This window comes from Antechinus flavipes, chromosome 3, assembly GCF_016432865.1.
Source record: "Antechinus flavipes isolate AdamAnt ecotype Samford, QLD, Australia chromosome 3, AdamAnt_v2, whole genome shotgun sequence".
Classification (NCBI taxonomy): Eukaryota; Metazoa; Chordata; class Mammalia; order Dasyuromorphia; family Dasyuridae; genus Antechinus; species Antechinus flavipes.
Genome location: NC_067400.1, coordinates 309214531 through 309239800, shown reverse-complemented (window position 1 = coordinate 309239800; position 25270 = coordinate 309214531). Strand labels below are relative to the sequence as shown.

The 25270-nt window shown below is 33.9% G+C and overlaps 1 protein-coding gene across 1 annotated transcript in view; it reads right to left on the bottom strand.

The window, feature by feature from the left end:
• Positions 1-5539: 5539 nt before the first annotated feature.
• GAP43 (growth associated protein 43) overlaps positions 5540-25270 on the bottom strand; it is a 129141-nt gene continuing 109410 nt past the window's right edge. The window contains exon 3 of the mRNA XM_051985323.1: positions 5540-6227. Within this exon, the coding sequence (XP_051841283.1) occupies positions 6139-6227 (89 nt within the window). The 3' untranslated portion in view covers positions 5540-6138. The remainder of the gene's footprint in view (positions 6228-25270) is intronic.

Here is a 25270-nt window from a genome sequence, read left to right as displayed (position 1 = left end):
TAGGTCTGAAAGGTAAACTATTCCATGTTCCTCTAATTTATTTATAGTCTCATTCTTTATGCCTAGGTCATGAACCCATTTTGACCTTATCTTGGTGTACGGCATTAAGTGTGGGTTGATGCCTAGTTTCTGCCATACTAGTTTCCAATTTTCCCAGAAAATTGAACAATTTCCCCCCAATTTTGTCAAACAGTAAGTTCTTATCCCAAAAGCTGGGGTCTCTGGATTTGTCAAACACTAGATTGCTATAGTTATTGACTCTTTTGTCTTTTGAACCTAACCTATTCCACTGATCAACTCATCTATTCCTTAGTGAATACCAGATGGTTTTGCCAAACCTTTTTCAGGGCAGCTTTCCACCTTTGGTATGTACCTAACACATCTAACTCTCATCTATGGGTTCATGAAGCTGTAGCACATGCAGTGGTCATATCCCAGTAAAATGTTTTGGCAGGTGGGTTAACACAGTTTGAGGGTAACCAAGGAGTATCAAACCCTCCCAGGAGTTAGAGGGGTATCTACCTCAGACATGTGAAGGCTTCCTCTCATAGAATGGATGCATAAAAACAAAAGCCTGAAGGTGGCTGAAGTGGGCATTGTAGAATGCATAAAGCTTGATTAGACATTGAAGATACCAATGCATCTCAAGCCATCACCAGTTTTCTTGATTCTGTTCCATTACTTTAATGAGATGAGCCTGGAAGAGATAGTAAGACTGACTACTTCTCTGCCTCCTGTAAATCCAATTTGTGCCTCAACCAAAAGATATCACCCATACTATTTTAGCCAGTTTTACATGGACAATTTGTACCCAATGTGCAGTAGAGTATTCCAAGCTCATATTGGTCTGACCAGCCATAGTTGGGTGCACTGTAACTTGACTCTAACACAGTTGTGATTTTGATCCTCTTTGAGAATGAAAAACAACCAAACAACTAACCCACATGGGTTTATCATACTTCTATGGTTATATATGGCTTACCTTGTGATTTAAGAAGAGAGAAATTTAAGCAATGGGAAACAAGTCACCTGATCTAAGGACTCTAATTCAGTAACAATTCTGGTAATAGAGTCTAGATGTTTCAACTTCTCTTTCTCTCATTTTACTTATGTCAAATACCCTATTGTCTTTTAGTAACTCTTGGTAACACAGCTGATTTTGTTTTTTTAGTTGTATGTCCTCTTTATCATGAAGGAGACACAAAGCTCCTTCCATTTCATGTCTATATTGTCTCTCAATGAGTATTGCCCATGGACAATCTGAATTATTTGTTCATCATTTTTTTCTCCATCTTACTAATCCATCATGACTAAACTCTAAGTTCTCCATAGTGCCTGCTTCAGCCACTTTCATGGTCATTGGAACAAAATTGTTTTTATCCACCCATTCTAATGGCAGAAATCTTCACTTGCTTGGAGTAGACACATCCCCCCAAATCACCAGTGGGTTTTTGAGACCTTTGGGGGTTGTGTGTGTGTGTGTGTGTGTGTGTGTGTAGGATATTGGGAGGGAGGTGTGATAGCTACATATGGGAGGTGGAAGGGGTTGGGACTGTGTACAGGTTTGAGCATGTATGGATATGTGTGGTTCTAAGAAGCAGTAATATGCACAGCAATAACTCCTGGAAAACCATCTCAATAGTTGGGCTAAATCAGGCTGACCTACAGAATGATAGTATATAAAACCTATTCTAAAATTGCTTTTCATGCCTCCATAAACTTTTGGGTCTTGCCTTACTGGTTGGCTATAACATCCAAAGTGGCTGGAGAAACCAGAGTCCTAAGACATCAAGTTGGGGAATGGGGTAGGGGATAAGAAGCAAGAATTCCCTCTATAAAATGAGATGTCCTCAATAAGTGGCCAACCCACCTCTTCCAATTAATAAAGTGCTAACTACTTCCAGAATCCCCTTATGTCATTTTTTAATATATGGTTGTGAGGAAGTTGGAGTTTGGGTTTGGGTTTTTTACAGAGAGAGATAAACTCTGCCTCCCTATAACTTCCATCTGTTGATCTTACTTTTCTATTCTATAAATTGAGAACTCTGCATGGGAAGGGAAGACATAAGAACTACAAGAACAAATAATTGTTGTATGTGGGTATAACTGGTGTCAGGGCTACAGTGTGAACCACCAAGCAATATAGATGCTGTTGATACTAGAAAGCGCCAGCCAGTTGTGGTTATAAAACCCAGGATGCAGTGCTTCTTCTTGTTGTTCATCCTTGAGAACCAATGACATCTGGAGGGTGATATCTTCATTTACAAGTGAATGAGATTTAAGTTTAGCAGAGCTGTTCTTATAACCAAGATTCCAATTATAACAAACCATTGTTTCTAGCTATTATTATGGATTCATGAAAGAATAAAATTAGAGAGAATAAATCTATGCTAGGACAAAATAAAAGTTTTATCCATGTGTCACACTTTATATAAATTGTCTATCTAAATGTTGGCAATCTCTGCTGTCTGAACAAAAGTCACTGGCTGTGGATCACTATTTCTTCAGATAGAGAGTAGACTTGTAATATCTTTGGTTTGAGGAACTCCCAGATGAGGGAACTCTATCTACTAATGTAAGTGTATACCAGTATTTTCTAGGACAATCTATTCTTCAATTATCTGTCAAAATATTCTGCCTAAAGCACAGGTCTGTTTCTATTATTCCCCTTTCCTTAATTAAAAAAATTCAGTACCTTCCTTTTACCTCTAAGAGTCAATGTGATATGAATGTTATGGAATATTATTGTTGTATAAGAAACGATCAGCAAAATGATTTCAGATAGGCCTGAAGAAACTTATGTGAACTGATGCTGAGTGAAAGGAGCAAAACCAGAAGATTATACATGGCAACAAGACTATATGGTGATCAATTCTGAGGGATCAATTCTTTTTAACAATGAGATAATTCAGACCAGTTCCAGTGATTTTGTGTTGAAGAGAGCAATCTTCACCCACAGAGAGGGTCTGTGGGAATTGGGTGGGGTTCACAACATAGCATTTTCACTCTTTTTGTTGTTGTTTGCTTGCATTTTATTTTTCTTTCTCATTTTTTTCCTATTTGATTTGTTTTCATGTGCAGCAAGATAATTGTATAAATATGTATGAATATATTGGATTTAACATGTATTTCTACCATGTTTAACATAAAAAAGCAAATTTTAAAAATGTCAATATTATATCTGCTTGGTTTTTAAAACTTTTTCCAATTTGGTCCCTAATGACAACTGTTCCAGTCTTCTTATACTTTACTTCTTCCCAAGTACTCTGGGATCCTGTGACACTGGATCCCTTAACCTCCTTGAATCTGTGCATTTACTCTGGATGTTCCAAAGGCCTGGAATTCTCTCCCTCCTAATCTCTGCTTTTTGCTTATGATGATAACTTCCTTCAAGTATCAACAAAAATATCACTTTCTTCAAGAAGACTTTCCTTATTCTCCTTTATGTTAGCACCTTCCTTGTGAAATCGTTTTCAAAATATCCTGCATAAATTTTATTTGTAGATAATTATTTGTATGCCATTATCCCAGCATACAATGCACAGTTATGCTGGACTGTGAAAGCCTTGAAAGCAAGTACTATGTTTTTTTTTTAATTTCTTTATATCCCCAGAACTTGTCACAATACGTAGCATATAACAGGCACTAAATAAATTCTTGTTGACTTGACCGAGAAGTTGAGTAACTTGCATAGGGTTACAAAGCTAAGGTTTGAACTCAGATGTTCCTGATTCTTGAGCCAGCTTTTAATTCACTAAAATAGGGCTGCCTCCCATTACTCTTTCTGAAATCTGATGAAATCTTAGTCAAGTAATCCATGTAACCCCAAAGGACTTTCTGATTAACATACAGAATTGCATTGTTGGCTCAAGATTAAGCAAAAATCCACATACTTTTAATATCTTTATTTCCACACTTCAAGGATTTTGTGATTTCTTTGTTGTGAGAATTTGCTTTACCAATGCACATTATAATCCATCTTTGTTGACAGTCTTTAGAAATTGCTGTGGCAGAAAAGAAATGCATCCCTACGTGACCAAAGAAAGGAGCCTACCCAGCCTTCATATGACTGATTCTTGGACAGTAGATCTATAATTTATTCCAAAATCTTTCTAGATTGGTATACTCTACGAAAGGTGTTACCCTGCTGGTTCAATCTTTGCAGATAAGGTAATAGAGTAGAACTTTAATGGAGATTAATGTCATTTGGCTGCTCTTTTATGGTTTTTTGGGTTTTCTTATAGAAAACCAATTTAATTGATAAGGACCAAGCCAAAGAAGTGGCTTTACTGTTATTAAAGGAATGATTGATCAAGTACCTACAGCTAATAAGCTCATACATTGAGACCTGAAAGGGACATTAGATTCCATTTAATATGAGCTCATTTTATAGTTGAGGAAACTGAGATTCAGGGATGTTCAGCTAGCCTTCATCCTCATCCCAAGTACTGTCTGCTCATGTGAAGAGATTCCTGTTTTCTAGCAATATGAAGTTTACAAAATACCCACTGTTTTTGAAGTATTTATTTTAATTAAGTTTCTTTCTTTCTAGCAGCAGGGGAGAAACACTATATTGTGATATAAGGAGATGGGAGTTTTGTGTTTATATATGCAGAGGTGGAATGGGCATGTGATCTCAGAGAACACAAAGTAGAACATACTAATAGATGTATGATAGATTTGATTAAGTTGCCTAGTGGTTTTTTGGAGAGAGGATTTTTAATTGTCATACAAATAGTTGGGGACAATGAACTTTTTGCTTTGTCTTAGTTTGAACTATTTAATTTCAAATCAAAAATGTTTCAAAGATTTGGACTCAAGAGAAATGTGACCTAGTCTAGTAAAAGATGCTTTCAATGTGCTATATTTCTTTCTCCCATCAATTTTTGGCAAGACTGATGGCCATAATTGATAAAGATTTTGATGACTATCCTGACTAGGGGTGTCCTGTAAGCATGTCAATTAAATTAAATGAGGATTGGACAAAGTCAATTGGTAGTTGGTTCAAAATAAATTCCTTTAAAAAATCAAAAAGTAAAGTTGAATTATGACTTCATCCCTGTGAGAATGAGAACAAGATTATCTCACACAGCTATTGTGAAGCTCAAAAAAGATAAAGCATGTAAAAACTTTTCATAAATGTCAGTAATTGTTGTGGTGTTATTTTTGTTCTTACCAAAACAAAAAACATTGCCTTCCATATATTTTTTATCGATCTCTTTGGTATATATTTGTATATTATCTATTCTACTAAAATATTAGATCCTTAAGGGCCTGGACCATATTTTTTGTTTTTCTTTGTATACTCAGTGCTTAGTACAGTGCTTGGAACACAGTAAATACTTAACAAATCCCTGTTAATTGACAATGCTTGTTGTTGCTATTTTCCAATTCTTAGTTTTCCCAGCTCAATGGTGTTACATTGATGTAACTACACCAAGAACACGGTCAGTAATAGGAAGAAACATAGGTTATCAGTACACAAGGCAAACCAAGCTGGAGTCAAAGAGAAGATGATACAGAAACACAAAGTCATGTATTATGATTACTCTCATCATTTATTAATATTCAGATTGAAAAAGGAGCCTTGGAGCCGCAAGTTACGCTAATTGGCACATTTGCTTTATTTTTTTTTTAAACAAACTGGGTTTTAATTTTTTTCCTTTTTAGTTCATTCCATCACATTGAAAAGGAGAAAAGAAAAACGTTTTTGAATTCACTCAATAGTTTGAACTCCTCAGATGAACGGAACATTGCACACACACTTGGAACAGAGAGAGAGGGAGTGTGGACTCCCAGAGGGCCACACGCACCAGATCAAAAAACTTGGATACAGTGCAAGAATTTTCCCAAATGATTGGATCATCATTACCAAAAAACTCGCCATAACAACACCAAGAAACAAAGAAATGTTTAAGCCACACTGTTTGACTTGGGATCTTTCCTGCTTTTTTTTTTTTTAAATGTTTGCCACACAGAGAGAAAGAGGGTTGTGGGGGGCAAGGGGAGAAGACAGGCCCACAGGTGTGAGCAGGATAGGAAGGGGGACTTGGGAGTGAGGGGAAGATAGAGGGTGCAGAGAGAGACATAGGTCAGGAGGAGGGAGGGAAGGGAGTTGGGGAGTCATTTCTTTAAGGTTCAGGCATGTTCTTGGTCCGCCTTGCTCTCATCTCCTTTCTCCTCCTCCTGCTGGGCACTTTCCATAGGTTTGGTTTCTTCTACAGCTTCTGAGGAAGACAAGAAGAGAAAAAAAAATAAAAAGGAAATTGTTAATATTAGTATATAGTTGCTTTTAGGATTAAGTTCATTCACACTTACTGAGAAGGAAAAAAAGCTGTTTATTGAGTCAAGAATTAATTTCCACAATAAAAATTTGTTGCTTTGAGATAATCACTCAATAACTTATAGGAATTGACTCAAGTCCAGTGGATGATTTTGGTGGTGAGATTGTTCCTGAGAAGAAATGGTAACTACAACTAGGCAATAAACCCAGTTTCACATTCCAAGTCCTAAATTACAAGATACCAACACAACAAATCACACTTAAAAGCCCATAAGTGTACATTCTTTAAAGTTAAATTGACCCAATTTATAATAAAAACATTAATACTATCTTGTATCCACACTATATTTTTATAATTTTCAAGGTACATTTATATCTATTATCCATTTAAACATCTAAACCATGATTAACAAATGTTTGTTGATGGGCTAAAATGCATCTTCTTTTTTTTTTTTTTAAATGTATTTAGAAATTATATGCATGGGTAATTTTATAGCATTGACAATTGCCAAACCTTTTGTTCTAATTTTTCCCCTCCTTACCCTCACCACCTCCCCCAGATGGCAGGTTGACCAATACATGTTAAATAAGTTAAAGTATAAATTAAATACAAAATAAGTATACATGTCCAAACAGTTAAAAAATGCATCTTCTACATGAAAACTTTTCTGCCTGAAGCTTAATGTTCCATATGGGAGAGAAGTTGGAGAAGGAATATGTCAAGAACTTAAATGACTATAATACAAAATGGTAGACAATAAGGTTAGAGTGACATTCAAGGTGCTATATAAGATCCAAAGAGAAAAAAAAATTTTCCATCTTAGGGATGAACAAGTATTCATGATATTTGAACTAAATATTAAAAGATAGATGTGCCCTCCCTTGGGGAAAATATGAAGGGAGGACAGAAAAGCAACAAAGATTAGAGTAAGACAATGATATGGAGGCATGAAAATAAAGAATATTCTTTAGGAATCACTAGCAGTCCAGTGTGACTTGAATGTAGAGATGAAGAACACATCAAGGGTAGTATGAAATAGTTTATTATTATTATTATTATTATTATTAAGTATATTACATGTAAAGTATATTATTATTATTATTAAATAATAGTATGAGAAAAGAATAAATAATCAGCTAGTACCAGATCCTGGATGATCTTGAAGGCCAAGCTAATTACTTAAGACTTGGGCAGATGATAGCCAATGATGTGAAGTTATCTGAGCAGAAGTGCCATGATTAAATATATGTGAAAGGAAGGTGGGAATGGTTTATATTTGGATTGTGGCAGTGAGAATAAAAAGAATGAATCAAATATTTAGAATGAAAAAATCACCCAGTGGACCTAAAGTATATGCTCACTGAAACCAATTTTGAGAGCTCTCAAGAGAATCTTCTGAAGAATGAATGGCCTTTTTGAAGTCTTCTTTTTTAAAGTTTCCTTAAACAACTCAAATAGTTGATTTCATATCAAATGGTTAACTAAATATACTAATTAGTGGGTATCAATTATTATCACTTGTTTGTCTTTTTACTTTCAGTCATTAGAAGCTGTCAATCATTCTATCTTCTCTAACTCCCAGACATAGAATATTTCTAAAAATTTGTTGGCAACTCCTTTCTAAAAAGTAAACATTGATGCTATCTCTAGAGTGGAGTGGGGGGAAAGAAAGAAAAAAAAATTACATGATAATTTTATGATATATTTAAAAGGAATAGCAAGATATATAATGGGTTTGCAGTTTCATGTGCAATTAATTATCTTTTTATTATACTATGTTATAGAAATGCTCCTTTTATTCCATAAATTCAAAATAAAATAAATAAATATGAAAAAAACATAATGCTCTTGGACTGGAGGGTAGAGATTTAGATTGAAAAGCAGGAAAACTTGTATTCAAATCTTGACTTTAATTTCTACAATTGTGTGACTCTAGGCAAATCTCTTTACCTCTTAGCCTTCTCACTGATTCTTTAAATTTATAATTTGTAGACATCTGTAATTGGTAGAGGGTATTTCATAATCTGAAAGTTCCCTATACCAATGAAATCATAGATCCATCCAATCTCTAGAGTTAATCCAAAAGGCCAAATTTGTCCCATTTAAGTCTTTTCTTTTTCTTTTTTTTATTATAACTTTTTATTGACAGTACATATGCATGGGTAATTTTTTTACAACATTATCCCTTGTACTCACTTCTGTTCTGATTTTTTTCCTTCCTCCCTCCACCCCCTCTGCTAAATGGCAGGCAGTCTTATACATGTTAAATAAGTTATAGTATATCCTAGATACAATATATGTGTGCAGAACCGAACAGTTCTTAGAGCCTTTTCCTAGTCACCTTTTTATTTCTTCCTTCTTTCCTTTTTTAAAAACTCTGTAAGTCTGTGGAGACCCTTTCTCTGTGGACTGAACAGCAGTTAGAATGCCACTGATACCATCAAAGCTAAGACCTTTTTTTTTTTTTTCTCCTCAGCCTGAAATCTATTTTAGACTGAGCACAATGACCTCTGATCCTCTTTTCAGGCACTCAGCTCTCTGAAGTCCCATTCCAAGTAATAACTATACCATGCAATTTGACATTTTATCATGTTGTTCTCTAATTTTTTTCATATACATGCATCTAGTATCCCTAACAAGATTTTTAGTTCTCTGACTTATGTCTTTCAGTTCCTTAGATCCTCCCCGTCTCCCCAAAACATTATTGGATAACACAGTGGGAATTACTGAATATTCAATGAATTAAAATTTCAAAAACATTAACAAAACATAGTTTTTTTATTATTATTTTATCCTATTTTTCCAACTACATGTAAAGATAATTATCAACATTCACTTTCATAATATTTTAGTTCCATATTTTTCCTACCTCCTTCCCTCTCTTCTCCTCTCCCCAATATGACAAGCAATCTGATATAAATTGTACATGTACAATCATTAAATATATTTTCATTGAAGCACTGTGGAAAAAATTTAGTGCCTTACAGTTTCTTATGTTTCTTTAAGAAATTCACACTTTAATAAGTTGTAAAATCAGTTCAAAGATATATTTTATTTCAGTTTGCTACATATATTACCTTCATGTATCAGAATTTGTTTTAAATCAGAATTTTTGTTTTATCAAATATATCAGAAATATCAGAAAATTTGTTTTAAAATACCATGGGGCAAGAAAATTGTCTCTTAAATTTTGAACAACATAGCATGTGCTTTCCACAAAAATGAGACCAAAACCATGTGCTCCACCCCCAACCTTTCCCCTTCCACTCCTACATCAACTGCTATCTCAGTAGTCCTGGCTTGGCCTGCCCATGCTTGATTGTCTTGCACTGAAATTCTGCTTTGTAGCATCTAATTATTCTGATGATCCCTCAGACCTAAACTTAGTATTCTACTGGAGAAAGTGACCTTGACCTAAAGGAGCCTGGGTTGCATATGTACTTTCTAGGGGAAACAAAGTGGATCAGTAGTCAAATTAAAATGGTACAAATTAATCAGATCCTCTAATATAATAAAGGAAATTGGCTATTTTTTAAACATGCAAGAGCCATTCATTTATCTGTTCAATGCACAAATAATACACTAAATGTTTTCATTATTCAAGACACTGGGATGGACTGAGGTAGATGAGGAAGATAGAGCCTGTCCCTACTCTCTAGGAGTTTAGAATCCAGAAGGAGATATATAGCAAACTTCCAAGGAACAACAAAGCAAGACAAAATATGATAAGTAAGGTTCATAAAAATGCTATGAACAGAGCAGTATTTTAGTTCAAAGGAAGGAGAGGTATTAGTTGGAAAGGGTGTTACAAAAGCTTCATGGAAAGTATAAAATTTCAATTAGCATCTGGAGGGTGGCTTTGCATTTTGAAAGGTGGAAATGGAGTGAAGCAAGGCATTCAAAATGGAGGTAATTTAATGAATGGAGTATGTCACAGAAGAATGAGTAGTCTGATATCATTGGTCCTCAAAGTGTACATGGTGGGTGTGGTATAAGATAAAATCAGAGAGGGAGTTTGAATGTGAGTAGAGAAGATGGAGCTTCAGCTTCAGGAATAGGGAGCTGCTGAAGGTTTTTCAGCAAAATAGTGACATCATCTGAATCATGTTTTAGGATTTGTCTGCTTTTCTGGATTCCCCCATCAGAATAAAGTCCAATGCATTTTCTGAATTTGGTAGAAACAATGGGTATAGAGGCTCAGTCACATTCCTTCTTACTACTCTGCTACCTTGGCTCTAGCTCACCAGAAAGATGAATTTAGCAAGCAGCATGTAAAAAGAATTAGAGAAGGGAAGAAATTTAAAATGGCAGTTTGCTATAGGAGCATGCTATCAAACAAATCTCATTCACTTTGAAGTAGTTTTTGAAGAAGCATACACTTTTTCCAATGGTGCCGTCACTTGAAAAAAACATTCTCAGAACTTTTTTTAAAAACTGGCTTTAAAAATTGTACTGCATGCTCTTGAACATCTCCACTGGGAGCAAATATTCATCCTTTGATGGTAGATTTAATGTTTGGAAATGGCTCAGTCTATTAAATTGGAGAATTTTAATAGATAAGACATTTTTTGATTAAAAAAATCAACACTTAATGAAATTGATATTTCTCATGTGATTTTCTAACTTGTTTAAATGACAATGGAAGCTATAGTTTGGGAATCAGGATGTCTCAGACTCAACAAGATTTTCCAAGGGAAAAATCTATCCAGAAGGAAAGTATAAACCAATCCATGGGGAGAAATGAAGCATACTATAGGGCTGGGGCAGGAGGAGAGGGAGGATAGAAGAAGACTAAGATAGAACCAACAACCCATTATGTTCTCTTTAAAATCAAATTTTTATTTTTTTTCACCAAATGGTACTGTGCCTTCATTCTTTTAAAATGACAAAAAAAAAAAAAAAACACTATCCCATTTCCATTCACATAATACTGTTACAGAACAGGTCAAAATCTTAAGATTGAATGCCAACCACATTCTCTTAAAGATACAAGTCAAGTTATGAGAAGATTGGACTCACATTGTAAATTAAATGTTTTCTAGTTTTACTTAGGGTATTGACCCAATTGTCCAAGAAAATGGCTTCTATCAAGGTGATTATATCCCACTTAATGTATATTTCTCTGACAATGAGTCAATCCCCAAAAGATTGGGAACAATAAACTGTAATGTCTACAGGAAATAAACCATTTTTCCTATAATCAATGATATTAAGTTTTATACGGAAACAAAAGAGGAAAAAAAAAACTCAAGATTACTTTTGAAATATCCTGTAAGCAATTTCCTTAAAGCTCCTTAAGGGTAGTAATAGGGACAGCTTCCTTTCCATTTGTTAAGATAAAATTTTAAAATTTCCTTCTCCACTCCTGCTCTTCCTTAGACATGACATTCCATCTCCTGATGCAGTGCAGCTATCTCCAAATGTTCTCCCTCCTGCCTTTAGTGCTCAGTTCAAATCCCATCTTCTTCAAGCATTTTCCTAATTTTCCCATCCTTCTTTTCTTTACCCTTATCCAGTTCCTTCCTTTTGGGATTACCTGTCATTTACATTGAATATACTATATATGAACATATTGGTTTATGGATTATCTCCCCTATTAGAATGGGAGCTTCTTGAGACCAGAGATAATGTTTTTGCCTTCTTTGTATTCCCAATCCTTAGTTCAGTATCTGCACTTAATATACACTGGGGGATCAATTGATTGATTATTCACTAGGGAGTTTTCCCACATATTATTGGAATTCTTATATTATTAAGTTTTTTTTTTTTAACTTAGACACATTACTTAGTAACCATGCACAAACAAAAAAAGGAAAACCAACAACTCTCAAATAAATGTGTTTTCTCTCCCCAATTAGACTATAATATTTGGGGAAGGAGTATCACAAACATCTTGCAATATATTCTTTATGATGGAATGGACTTAAAAGTATCAAGATGGAGAAAAACAATTCTTTGTCTCCAAGGCTAGTTTGGCCTTGATACTGAGCAATTTATCTCATGCAATTGTTTCATATGACTTTGAGCTAATAAATTGAGGGTCATTGACTCCATGCACAGTTTCTGAATTGCTATAAACCCTCTCATTTTCACACAGACCTGTGAGAGAGATACAGATCAGAGAGAAAGAAGAGAAAATATAGCTTCGAGTTCTGTCTACTACATATTAGCTATGTGACTAATCACTTAACTTTTCAGGCAATTCTCCAAGACAATGCCCTAAACATGTTACACTTGGATAGGAGCAGTTTCCACACTGGGAGGGCTAGTACCAATAATATCGCAGGTCTAAAAATCACACATTTTTTCATTATGTGAATTTATTCCAGTTGTACAAAAAGTAGTTTCTTTCTATTCTTTGCTTCTTCCCATTTCCCAATGGACAACTTTGTTTAAGATACAACTCGTGTGTGCTAATTAATCCTATAACTTTCAGCCTTTGCTGTGAGACTCTCCTATGTTTTTCAATGAGGTTCTATTGAAATTATTTGGAATCTTCTCAGGGAATATACTTAGCAAAGTAAACTCTGAAAAAAGTTTGGAGGGAATGAAAAAAGAAGGGACAGGAAAGGAGTGTTGTATTCTATTCACTTAATATTACTATGAAAAATATTATGATGCACCTTCTTTGGACTGACCATATAGCACTAAACTAGATTGTGGAACAATCACAATCTAACAGAGTATCAGTTTCTTCATCTGTAAAGTGGAGATAATATTTTTATACTTACTAGTTTGTGAAGAAAGTGCTTTGCAAATCTTAAATCTTAATAAATGTAAGCTGTGATTTTATTTATGTTTTTGTCCACACATTTAGTTGTGTTGATTTAAAGCTCCTGGTAAGAAAATTCTCTCTACCAGTGAAAATCTTATAGCAAGTACTCATCTGAGATGGTATGTAAACTTAACTGTTTTTATTTATGTTGTTTTACTATTATAAATATGGTTGTTATTGTGAACAGTTCATTCTCATCTCTTTCAATAAGGTTCAAAAAGAAAGTTATACTTTTTTTAAATATTAAAAAAGTTATGAGAAAAATTGTTATACTGATGTTATTCTTTGTATATTTAAAATATGTTGATGATTAGGTAGGGGGATAAAATAATTGCTGTTTGTATTTTTTTTTTAAGTATTAGTATGTCAACATCTATCCTTTGCAGTCTTTATCTCTTCTTTTATTTTTAGAATTTCAAGTTTGGTATTTGAATGGTGGTTTTTAATTTGTTTTTTTTCTAGCTTTTTTAGTTGCAAACCCAATTTATTGATCTTTTCTTTCTCTATTTTATGCAAGTAAGCCTCTAGAGATATAAAATTTTCCCTAGTTACCACTTTGGCTGCATCGCACAAATTTTGGTATGTTGTATCATTATTGTCATTCTCGTGGATGAAATTATTGATTGTGTCTATGATTTGCTAATTGACCCATTCATTCTTTAGGATGAGATTATTTAGTTTCCAGTTTTTTTAATCTATTTTTCCCTGGTCCTTTAATCCTTTGTAGTCTTATCAAAATCATCCTTGGTACATCTTTGGTATCAGACTGGGAAAGAAAGATGACATGCATTTTGTCCTATTTACACAAAATTTGTATTTCTTTTGCTAGGTCTCTATCTGTTAAAAGGTTTCTTGTTCCATGTAGACTGGAATTATTAACATCTGATATGGTTCCATGTAATAAAAAATGATATTACATTTTTATGTCTCAGTGTTAAGTTAGGTTGATGATAAGTAACAGGTAGGTCTGTGATAATGATTTTATTGCAGTATGGTTATTGCTTGAACTGATATATTATTATTGTTTGATTGAAACAATTCCAGATTCAGTGGCTTGGAAGCAGGAACAAACACTTATAAGAGCATATAAGCTTTAACACTGCTTTGAGGTTTGACTGAGAAGGTAAACTTGAGAGAAGTCAGGTTGAGCAGGATGAATTGAATACAATCATAATGTTCAGGAAAGAGGGTCTACTCTCAGAAGAAAAGGAAAAAGATAGAATGAAGTGATTCTATGAACCTATTACATTTTCTGTAGTTTACTTGGAGAAAACAACCTTTCTAAGATTAACTCACAGGCTCTTCACTTTCCCCTACTGTGCCCATTGCTTAGTCTCACAAAAAGAATCAAAACCTTATATAAGTTCATTTTAGCCAATAGGCTACTATGACAGGAAATATTTATTAACTATTTTTGATTAGGAGGTAAAATGTATGCACACACATTCATCTGAAAGTCTCAACTTAGTCAAATAACAAAAATCCCAAAGGGAAATCAGGAATTTCAAGAACATGATGTTCTCTTTACAAGCAAAATCACTGAGGCAAAACATATTTTTCAAAAGCATTTCATTGGATTGTCAGAGAAAGAAATGTGAACTAGCCAGGTCCATGGTTGTATGTTATGTGACCTCAAACAAGTTTCTTTACCTTGCAGGACCTCAGCACTTTTGTCTGTAAAATTGTTGTTCAGTTGTTTCCTATTCCCCATGGCCTCATTTGGGGTTTTCTTGGCAAAGACATTGCAGTAGTTTGCCATTCCTTCCCCAGCTCATTTTACAAATGAGGAAACTGAGGCAAACAAGGTAAATGGCTTGCCTGAGTCATATAGCTAGTAAGTATTTGAGGCCGGATATGAACTCAGGAGTCGTTCTCAGGAGGCCCAGTATTCTATCCCCTATACCACTGAAGTCAGTTTTTATTAACCATATTATGGCATTTCTATCCAAAAACCTAACTCATGGGTGTTAATGAACAACATTTTTAATCACTACTGAATATATTATTTTTTTCTGAATATATAATTTAAAAAAACTTATTAGAAAGGTTAAAAAACTGAAAAAAATCATTGGAAAGAAAGGTTAAGAAAGCCAAAGAGAGAAAAAGGAAGGAGGAAGGGAGGGAAGAAGGAAGGAAGAGAGAGAAGAAGGGAGGAAGGAAGTAAAAAAGGAAGAAAGGAAGGAAGGTAGTACAGGAGAGAGGGAGGAAAGAAGGAAGGGAGAAAGGAAAGAAGGAAGGAAAGAAAAAAGAAGGAAAGAAGGAAGAAAGGGAGCAAGGAAGGAAAAAAAAAGAAGGAAAGAAGGAAAGAAAGAAGGAAGGAAGGAAGGAAGAAGGAAGGAAGGAAGGAAGGAAGGAAGAAGGAAGGAAGGAAGGAAGGAAGGAAGGAAGGAAGGAAGGAAGGAAGGAAGGAAGGAAGGAAGGAATAGAAAAAAGACTAGAGAGTAATTAGTGTGGTAGAAATAATACTTGATTATGTAGCAAAAGAGCTGAGGTTTAAATCCTAGTTCAGCCTGCAATTTACTGAATATATTTGGAAAAGTCACTTGATTTTTATTCTGGGACAACTATAATAATGACTCCATCTGCTTTACCTCATGGAATTGTTTTCAGGGGTCACATATACACAAAAACACACATATGTACATATGAAAGTGTTTATAATGTATAGTTAATATTATTATTGGTATAGTCTACAGTATAGTTAGTACTGTCTATCATATAGACAGTATTACTATTTAGGAAGAGGGATGAGAAAAAGAAATTGCTTCTGGACAGGAAAGATCCTGTTGAAAGAGAAGACCTAGTGAAGGTCAACTTTTGATCTAAAGACTCTCAGTGTTTTGTTGAATGATATTCAGTGTACAGAGAAGAAAGTGGTTTTTTGAAATGAAGTTCAGTAGCATAAGACATCTTATTGTTTTCAGAATCAGTTGCAAAACAATATCAAAATAAGAAATAGCATTTTCTGGATGTTGCAAATGGGAAAAGTCTATAAATTCTATTGCCTCTGTCCTCCACAAGAAGAAAATTCAAACTACCTAACAAACAGATGAAAGAGTATTCTAAATCACCAATAAGAAAAATTCATATTAAAGAAATCAAAGTTTAAACTTATATTCATCAGACTGATAGGAATGACAAAAAAGGAAAATGATGTATAAACTCTTTGATTCAGTAATATAATTTTTGTTATATATTCACCAAAGAAAACAAAACAAAAGGGAATGTCCAAAGTATATGTCTAATCATAGCAACAAGTATTTATTAAGTACTCACTATGTGCTAAGTACTTAACATGCAAATAACATTTACTAATATGATATATATACACATATATAAGCACATGTGTATACATACATATATACACGTTTATGCTATATGTATGTATATGTGTATGACAAACTGGAGATATTCTGTAGAAGAAAGGCATTAGTATTAAAGGCAAAATATATGCATAAATATGTTTGTATATATGTATCTAAATCTGTAACTATACAATATATAGATTGATAGTGCCTAGTTTTTGAAGAATGGAATAATAAATTGTGGTTTAATAATGTGATGGAATATTATTATTACATGAGACATGGTGAATAAGAATTTAGAGAAACTTTAAAGATTTTCATGAACTGACGTAACCCAAAGTAAACAGAACCAGGAAAACAATTTGAATTGTGATTATAGTAATGTCAAGAAAACAACAATGAAAGATTGAAGAATTTCAGTCAATATAGTGACCAAATGTGATTTTAGTGGACATGTTTCCCACCTATAAGGAAAGAGATAGTGTACAATAGATAAAACATGAGGTATACATTTGGATGTATATCAAGGGATTGATTTGCTTTGCTGGTTACTTGTTACACAGGAAGATGCATGAAGATTGTGAGTAGAAGATAATTTTATTGAAAAGTTATTTATTTTAAAATATGAAAAGAAATCATTAAAATATTTTTAAAATATTCCATATTCTCTACTATGACAATCTAAGAATGTGAGAGAATGTCCATGATGAGCTGATAGGTTTAACGTCTAAGCATACTTTCTTTTCCTTAAAATTACTTAGGACTTAATTATGATAGCTATGTAATCAAGCCTATTGCATAATTGTATTCTACAGCAGAACTATGCTACAAATGTTTTCAGAGTATAAATTTGATGTTTAAGATTTTAGATCTCTTACTTTGAAGAGATGGGAACTTTGGAAGAGTTTTAAAATCATTTTTGTTTTGTCACAAGTTCTTTGCTAACGTAAAGAAAATGGCCTTTCCAAATGACCTTAGAAGAAGAAGAATTATTTTATAGAATTTTAATTTCTAGTTGATAAGCTTCCAGCAATAAAATAGTATTGGAAAAGATTGTGGTCTACGATTCATTTCAAGTTTACTCAATTGAATTTAATTCAATAGAATTAAATTAATTTTAAGTTAATTCAAATAATTTTTTTTCAATTCAAAAATACTGGGTACTTACTACATGTTTTCCTAGACCCTAGTGACAAAAAGACAAAAATATTTGTCATTCTACTAGAATTCTTGAAAAGTATGTTGAGTTTTTGTATGTTTGCTTGTTTTTTGTTCAATCTCCCTCTGTTTCTATCTAGATCTTGGTAACTGTGTCAGTAGTGATGGGTGAAAAAGAATTCAAGAAAGACAAATTAATGGACTTGAAAACTTGAAAACCACATTTGAAGAAATAATTATAAGTAGCTCTTTTAAAAATTACCTTCTGTCTTTTGAAATAATGTTTAAAACATTTACAGAAAGTGAAATGAAGACACCCTTTTAAACCTTAGTTTTATTTTTTCAAATATCACAAATACTTACTATGAAGAACTATACAGGAACATTAATGAACAACCTTTAACCTTTAATGCAAAATAAATTTCAATTAAATAGCAACTTCAAAGGAGAGTGAGTATTCATAGTGGCTAGTCATCCAAGAAAGCTGATTTTGGCTGTGGGAAATGGTCACATTGCTCCCTAACAGGATTAAAGCTCTCTGGTTATGAAACTGGAAATGGATAGATGAAAGCTGTCAGATCTCTGAAACCTAACTTACTTTAGAGGTAGACATAACAACTAAAAGACTGGAGTTAGGAATTACATAGGTATAGCATCACAGATCTTGATCCAGAAAGGTCCTTAAAAACCATCTAGTGCATCCCCCTCATTTTATAGACAAGAAAACTGAAGTTCAAGGACCTTGAAAAACTTTTCAACATCATACAGATAGTATACTTTATAAATGGTACTTGAACCCAAGTTCTCTGACTCCAGAGCCATGTGCTTTCTATTATATATCACTAAAACAAGACTAGAAGTTTTAGTAACTTTGCCTTTACAACATTCTTTGCATCCATTCTCTTCTCTCTACCTATATATGGTCACCATCCTGGTTTGGGGCTCCCTCATATCTAATCCAATATTACAGTGTATTACATTACAGTATACAATACTCTAACTGGACTCTTTTTCCAATTTCTTCCCTCTCTAATCCATCCTCCTACAGTTGATAAAATAATCTCCCTATAATATAGTTCTGATAATATCTCCTCCCCATTAAAGAAAATCTAATGATTCTCTATTGCTCCTAAGATAACATTCTATTCAGATTTTTAAAAAGATATGTAGAATATAAGATAAATAAATAAAATATTTGACATTTGAAGTCAAAGTTAGCATACTAACATAAATACAAAATCCTCAGTCTGGCATTTAATATCCTATCAACCTTTCCAGTATTTTTTTTTGACATTTTGCTCTTTATTCTAGTCAAATAGAATAGCCAACTATTTGCCTTACATGCCATATATTCAATCCTTTGAACAAATGGTCCTTCACAGTTACAATGTATTATCTTCATACCTCCAACTTCAAGAATCCCTGTTTCATTCAATGTATTTCAGGTGCCACTTCTACATGAAGCCATCTCTAACCTGTTTCTGTCCTTATTCTCAGAAATTTGCACTCTCTCTTGAAATAATTCTGAATTAAATTGTATATAATTTGATTTACTTTTTTGTGTATCATCTCAATAAAACATAACCACTTTGAGGGTAATGATTGTTTTATTTTCTTTTATCCCCAGTACCTTAATAAAAGGTGCTTAATAAATATTTGTTGAATAGTAATTGTGTTTTTAGATGGCTTACCATCTCTGTTCTCAGAAGATCTAATTCTACCAACATTGTCAATCAATGTTTGGATTCCTTGAAGGTACATAACACTTATGGGCACTATTTTGCAGATTGACAGTAATTTTAACTTCTTCAAGTAAACTTGAGAACAAAGTAGTAATTACATGAACTAATTAGGTCAGAAACCTTAAGAAATGAATTTTACTACTAGCCTTTGACAATATCATTTTTTTCTGAAAGTTTCTCAGAAAAGATAAAAAATCTAGAATAACAGCCAGAAAATACATCTTTTCTGTATTTGTCAAATCTGAAATTAGTTTAAAAAGATATAATTTTGAAACTGCTGTGGCAATATATAGGACTGGAAGAGAAGGTATTGGGGGGGAGTAAGAAGGGAACTGTCTGTTTCAAAGGAAATTAATTTATATTTATCTTGATCTAATAAAGCTGAGAATCAAACATGGACCTCAAAGGATATTAAAAGGGAAAGTTATATCAGTCTTGACTCATTCCCACTGAACTGGTAGATCATTGAATCTTACACTGTTGTTGACTTCCAGAGAAAGTTGCTGGACAGTTTTTTCTTTACTAGAATACTTCATAAAGATGTAACTTTGTTTTATGAAGAATTTACTGTAATCATACAGAAATGAGTCTGCCTTCTATTATTTTCATCTTTTGAAAAGTAGAAAAATTGTGAAACCAAACTCTTATTTTAAAAAATCTAGCTCTTTTGATATCTTATATAAATGAGTATTTTCTGAGAATCCACCAATCAATTAATAAGTGTTTACCAGATATTTACTATGTGACAAACACTATGCTAATTGCCGGGTATACAAAACAAAAATTGAATAGCCACTGATACAAAATTAACATTCATCAGAGAGACAAGTATAGGAATAATGTGTAGAAAATGAATACAACGTGATGATATAGGGAGAGAAGGCCCTGGAAACTGTGATGACACCAGGATGATATCAAGAAAGATTTCACATGGCAGATAACATTTGAACTAATTTTTGAAGAGAACAGGAATTTCCCAGGAATCAAGGGAAAGAGGGAGATCAACCCAAGTATGGGGCCAATCCAAAGTTATGGAGATAAGAGATGGGATCATTTGTGTACAATGGCATATAAGAGAGATTAACTGAAGTGCAAGATGCAAAAAGAGGAGAAATGTCCAAGAATGCTGGAAAGGAAGGTTAAAATCAGGTTATGAAGAAACTTAAATATCAACTAAAGCAGCTTATTCGCTCCTTGATTCTAGAGATGAGAGAGACATTGGAGTTTGTTGAGCAAAGGTGTTATAGGATTATATCTAAGTTTTAGAAAAATTACTTTGAAAGCTACATGGTTACAGTGGGAAAAGATCTGAGGCCAGAAAACCAAATGGAAAAATCTCAGTAAGAGTCTAGGAGAAAGTAATGAGGATCTGAACTAGGACAGCGACTAAATGAGAGAACAAGAGGAGACCTAAGTGAGAGGTTGCAAAAACCTAAATCCCCAAATTTGGGAACTGATTAAATATCTGGGATAAGTGAGAGTGATATGTGAAAGATGGCATCAAGGTTGATAACCTATGTGACTGGAAGATTGGAAGCATCATTAACAGTAATAAAAAAGTTCAGAAGTGTGTTTTTTGGGGGACAATTAATTAATTCTGTTTGAAACATACTGAATTAGATATGAGATTCAGTTGAATGCTATGTAGCTAGATGGTGATATAGGTTTGGAGTTCATAAGATTCACTAAAGATGATTATATAAATCTGGTAGTTATCTGCATAGAGATGATACTTGAATCCGTGGGAACTAATGAGATCATCAAGTGAGAAAATATAGAAACAAAAAACAGGAGGGCCAGGAGAGGACCTGAGGATATAAGTAAAGTTAGTGAGCATAACATGGATAATTTTTTTAAAGGAGACAAAAGTGGTTGTACAGCACATGGGGGGAACAAAAGTGAAAAAGGAGAGAGAGAGAAAAAAGAGAGAGAGAGAGACAGAGAGACAGAGATAGAAAGAGACAGAGAGACAGAGAGAGAGAGAAGGGGGAAGAGAAAGAAAGAGAGAGAGAGAGAGAGAGAGAAGAGAGAGAGAGAGAGAGAGAGAGAGAGAGAGAGAGAATCATGAAAACCCAGAGGAAAGAAATAGAAATATATACAAAGAGTATTAGCAATATGATATAGAGGAATTTGGGTCCTAAAGTTGACATACCATCTCCCTTAACTTCCCATTAAATGTATCAATTATTTTAAGTTGAGGAGGAATGGAACCTGAAAACTTAGGATCTAGGTATCAACCACCTATTATGAAGTTATAATAAGGGGAAGAAAGAAAGAGAGAGAGAGAGAGAGAGAGAGAGAGAGAGAGAGAGAGAGAGAGAGAGAGAGAGAGAGAGAGAAAGAAAGAGAGAGAGAGAGAGAGAGAGATATTGAGATTTGTTTCATTTAATTATCTTTGTCTATAGCCTGACTAGTCTTCAAAATGAGTAAATCATTATCCTGGGTATGTGACTATTATTCTACTTCAATACTTCAAGGAGCTATGATTTTAACAGTTTGGGAACTCTTTATATATAAGTGTAAACAACAACCCCTTTATGTAGTAATAGTCTTCAAGAGTCATTATGGCTTATAAATTAATCAACTTATGTCAATCCAGCCAAGGGACTTTCTGGATTAAGGTAGAATAGTTTTCAGACTACAAGGCTATCACTTGAAACTTTTTTAGATGACTTGGACCAGTCATAGTTGATGATTAATGGGCTTGTATTTTGAGAATTGAAAGTCACTAGAAAATCATGATGAGGAATTTGAATAGAAGTCTTTTAATTGACTTTTCCCCTTTATGTCAACAACATTTCAACATTTTTATGGATCTGTAAGTTTATGTGTTGGGAAGGAGAGTTATGTCCAGAGATGGCCAATATAATAAAGAACAACAAAAAATTATGTTTTAATACAGGATTTTTTTTTAAGTTTTGATGACAACGGGTATCAATAAAATATTTTAAAGGACAAAGTATCATATAAGATTGGCCCCAAATTCATCAATGTTCTGGGATAAAGATGCATATGGTTTTTGATAGATAGATAGATGCTATATATACATATATACAGACATATATATATGTATATATATGCACATACACATATCTATGTAAGTACATATACTTCTACTATATGTACATGTATATGTACAAATATACTATATATATGGATATGGATATATATATCTCTTTATTTTTTGTTGAGATTGAACAAGTCAATATTATTGCCTAAGATTTAAGGAATTACATATAAATCTGTTCTGTATTCGGTATCCTTGTTAAAACTCTAAACTGGTCAATATTTGGAAGCTATATAGAGGAGGATGAAATCAAAAGTTCATTTAAATATTCAATTGGAAGAGAGTCTAGATCTAGCCTTTAAAGACTATTGAACTGAAATTTCTTGTCCACTGTGGGGTCACCTCTCAGAGTACTTTAAAACAAAACATGATGGACCTCATTTCTTATATCTCCTTAAACAGACTTCAAAAAGTATCTTCTGCCTGTTTTCCATATTCTGTGTGTTTCCTCGAAAGGGTGAGAAAAGCACGTCTGTAAGTTCTGCTGGGGAGCAAGCATCGGGAACATATGTAGCGTTGGCTGCTCCAGAGCTCAGGCAGGCAGACAGCAATTGGGGGATGGCGGCATTCCCAGCTGACATTGCCCCGCCTATTGTAATGGCCCAGCTTGCCGGCTCCTCTCCAGGCCCTTCTGTGCCCCCACATTACTGAAATTAGGTTGAGTGGATTTCCGAGTAAAACATTACCTCTGGGGACCTACCCAACTCTCTAGCCTTGTCAGAAGTGATTAAGAAGAATCAGGTATCATTTTGTAGCTATTCCCACAACCATCCTATTGCTCACTACTTCAGGTCTGGAGGGTTTGTGGATGTTTAAGTATTTGTCTTGCCTAAATAGTATGCATTATTCCAAGAATTAAAAGCAATGCAAATAACTATAACACTATAATGACTCACACATGTCTGTCTTTTGTGATTTTTACACAGCTGATTATTCTCTTTAATAGTACAGCAATTGTCCATCTTGAGCCTAGATCAGGATTCTAGTATTACTAGGTTAGATTATTTTCATTTGTTTGAAAGTCCATTTCATGTCCATTATAAGACATCATATTTGAAATAATTTAAAAACATTGATTTAGTGCAAAGCTTTTTTATCTTTTTCCAGTCATGGACCCTTTTTGCTGGAGAAATTTATGTGATCCTTCTATTTAAGTATATAAAATAGAAATACAAATCACACATTTACTCATTTACAAAACCCTATATGAGGTCATGACCCACGGTTTAAGAAACAGGGGCCTAGAGTATACAATATTGATATTATTGGAATAGAAATCCCTAAGGGCTTTCTGACTTTTGAGCCTCTAGTTAAAAAGAAATAACTTATTGGATATCATTAGCATTGCTCATTTAAGCATCTAGTATTTACATAGCAGAATTTCACATGAGGGAAAATTAGGTGCCATGTGGCTAGTGAAAAGGACACAGAATTAGGAATTAAGAGACCTAGATCCTATTGCAGTTCTGTCAGTAAGTAACTGTGAATTTGGAAAATTACTTCATTTCTCAAGGAATCAATCTGACCATCTATAAAATGATGGCGTTAATTTAGATAATTTCAAGAAAATTTTAGAATACAGATTTTGAGTAAATAAAATTCAATGAAGAGCTGAAAAAATGCTTCCTTTTTTAAAATTTTTATTCTAGAAAACACTAATTCCTTAGATATAGAGGGACAAGATAATCTGTTCTTTTCACCTTGACCTGCCTTCCCATGAGCTTGCTTGAATTTCAACGTAGGCTTGGCTGTGGGAGACAATGACATTGTCTATAGCTTAAAGAAAGCTATGCTCACTAATATTTTGCTGTACAGTCCTGATTACAAAAGAAACAAGTATCTTAGTGGGTGTAGAGAAAGAAGGGCAGCACTCTAGTAATACACAGCCTTTGAGATGTGGACCATGGGCAGCCATGCTTGGATTATTCTGCTCCCAGGAGGGTAAAACAATCTTCCCTTCATCCAACAGATGTTGGCACAGAGCTTCCCTCAGTAGGCTCCTGTCAGGCCAATCTCTATCCTGTGGATTAGAGAATCAGACTTAATATGACCTTCCCTGGAATCTCAGCCAATTAGTGATGGATATGGGACCAGAAGTCAGGCTTTTATTTTCAGAGAACAAACTACAAGATTGTCTGCTCTTCGTACAAAGGAAGAAGTGAGAAGGAACAAAAAAGAGATAATAGAAAAAAAAAGAGGGGCAAGGAGCAAAATTTACCACAACTCTAGTACTTCATCATGATATTACTGTTATCTGCAATAGCCTTGTTGTTTAAATATAATATATACATTTTGTTGTTGAGTAAGTTGTATCCACCTCTTCATGACCCCATCTGGGGTTTTCTGGGCAAAGATACCGGAGTGGTTTGCCATTTCCTTCTCCAGCTCATTTTACAGATGAGGAAACTGAGGCACACAGGGTTGAATGACTTGCTGGGGATCATATATCTAGTATGTGTCTGAGACCAAATTTGAACTTGTCTTTCTGATTCCAGGTTCTGCTCGCTCTCTCTCTCTTTCTATATATATATATATATATATATATATATATGTTTTTTTTTACCCATTACTATCCTAACTTCTCTCCTGAAGTAAAACAAATGAAAATGTTAACAAAATTCTAATTCATCATATGCATCCATGTCACTCTTCCTAGGTTACAGCAAACCTTCCAAACTCAAGTGGGTTTGACTCTAAAAATACTCACACATGTAATAATATATGGAAATACATATGTGCATGCACATTTGTACACATTGCCTGCTGATTGGCTTCTTATAGTGATGTTGTTACTTAACCTGGCTGAAAAAAAGTCTCCCAATTTATGTTTTTTTTTTTTTTTTTTTTTACTGAGGCAATTGGGGTAAAGTGACTTGACCAGAGTCACACAGCTAGGAAGTGTTAAGTGTCTGAAACCAGATTTGAACTCAGGTCCTCCT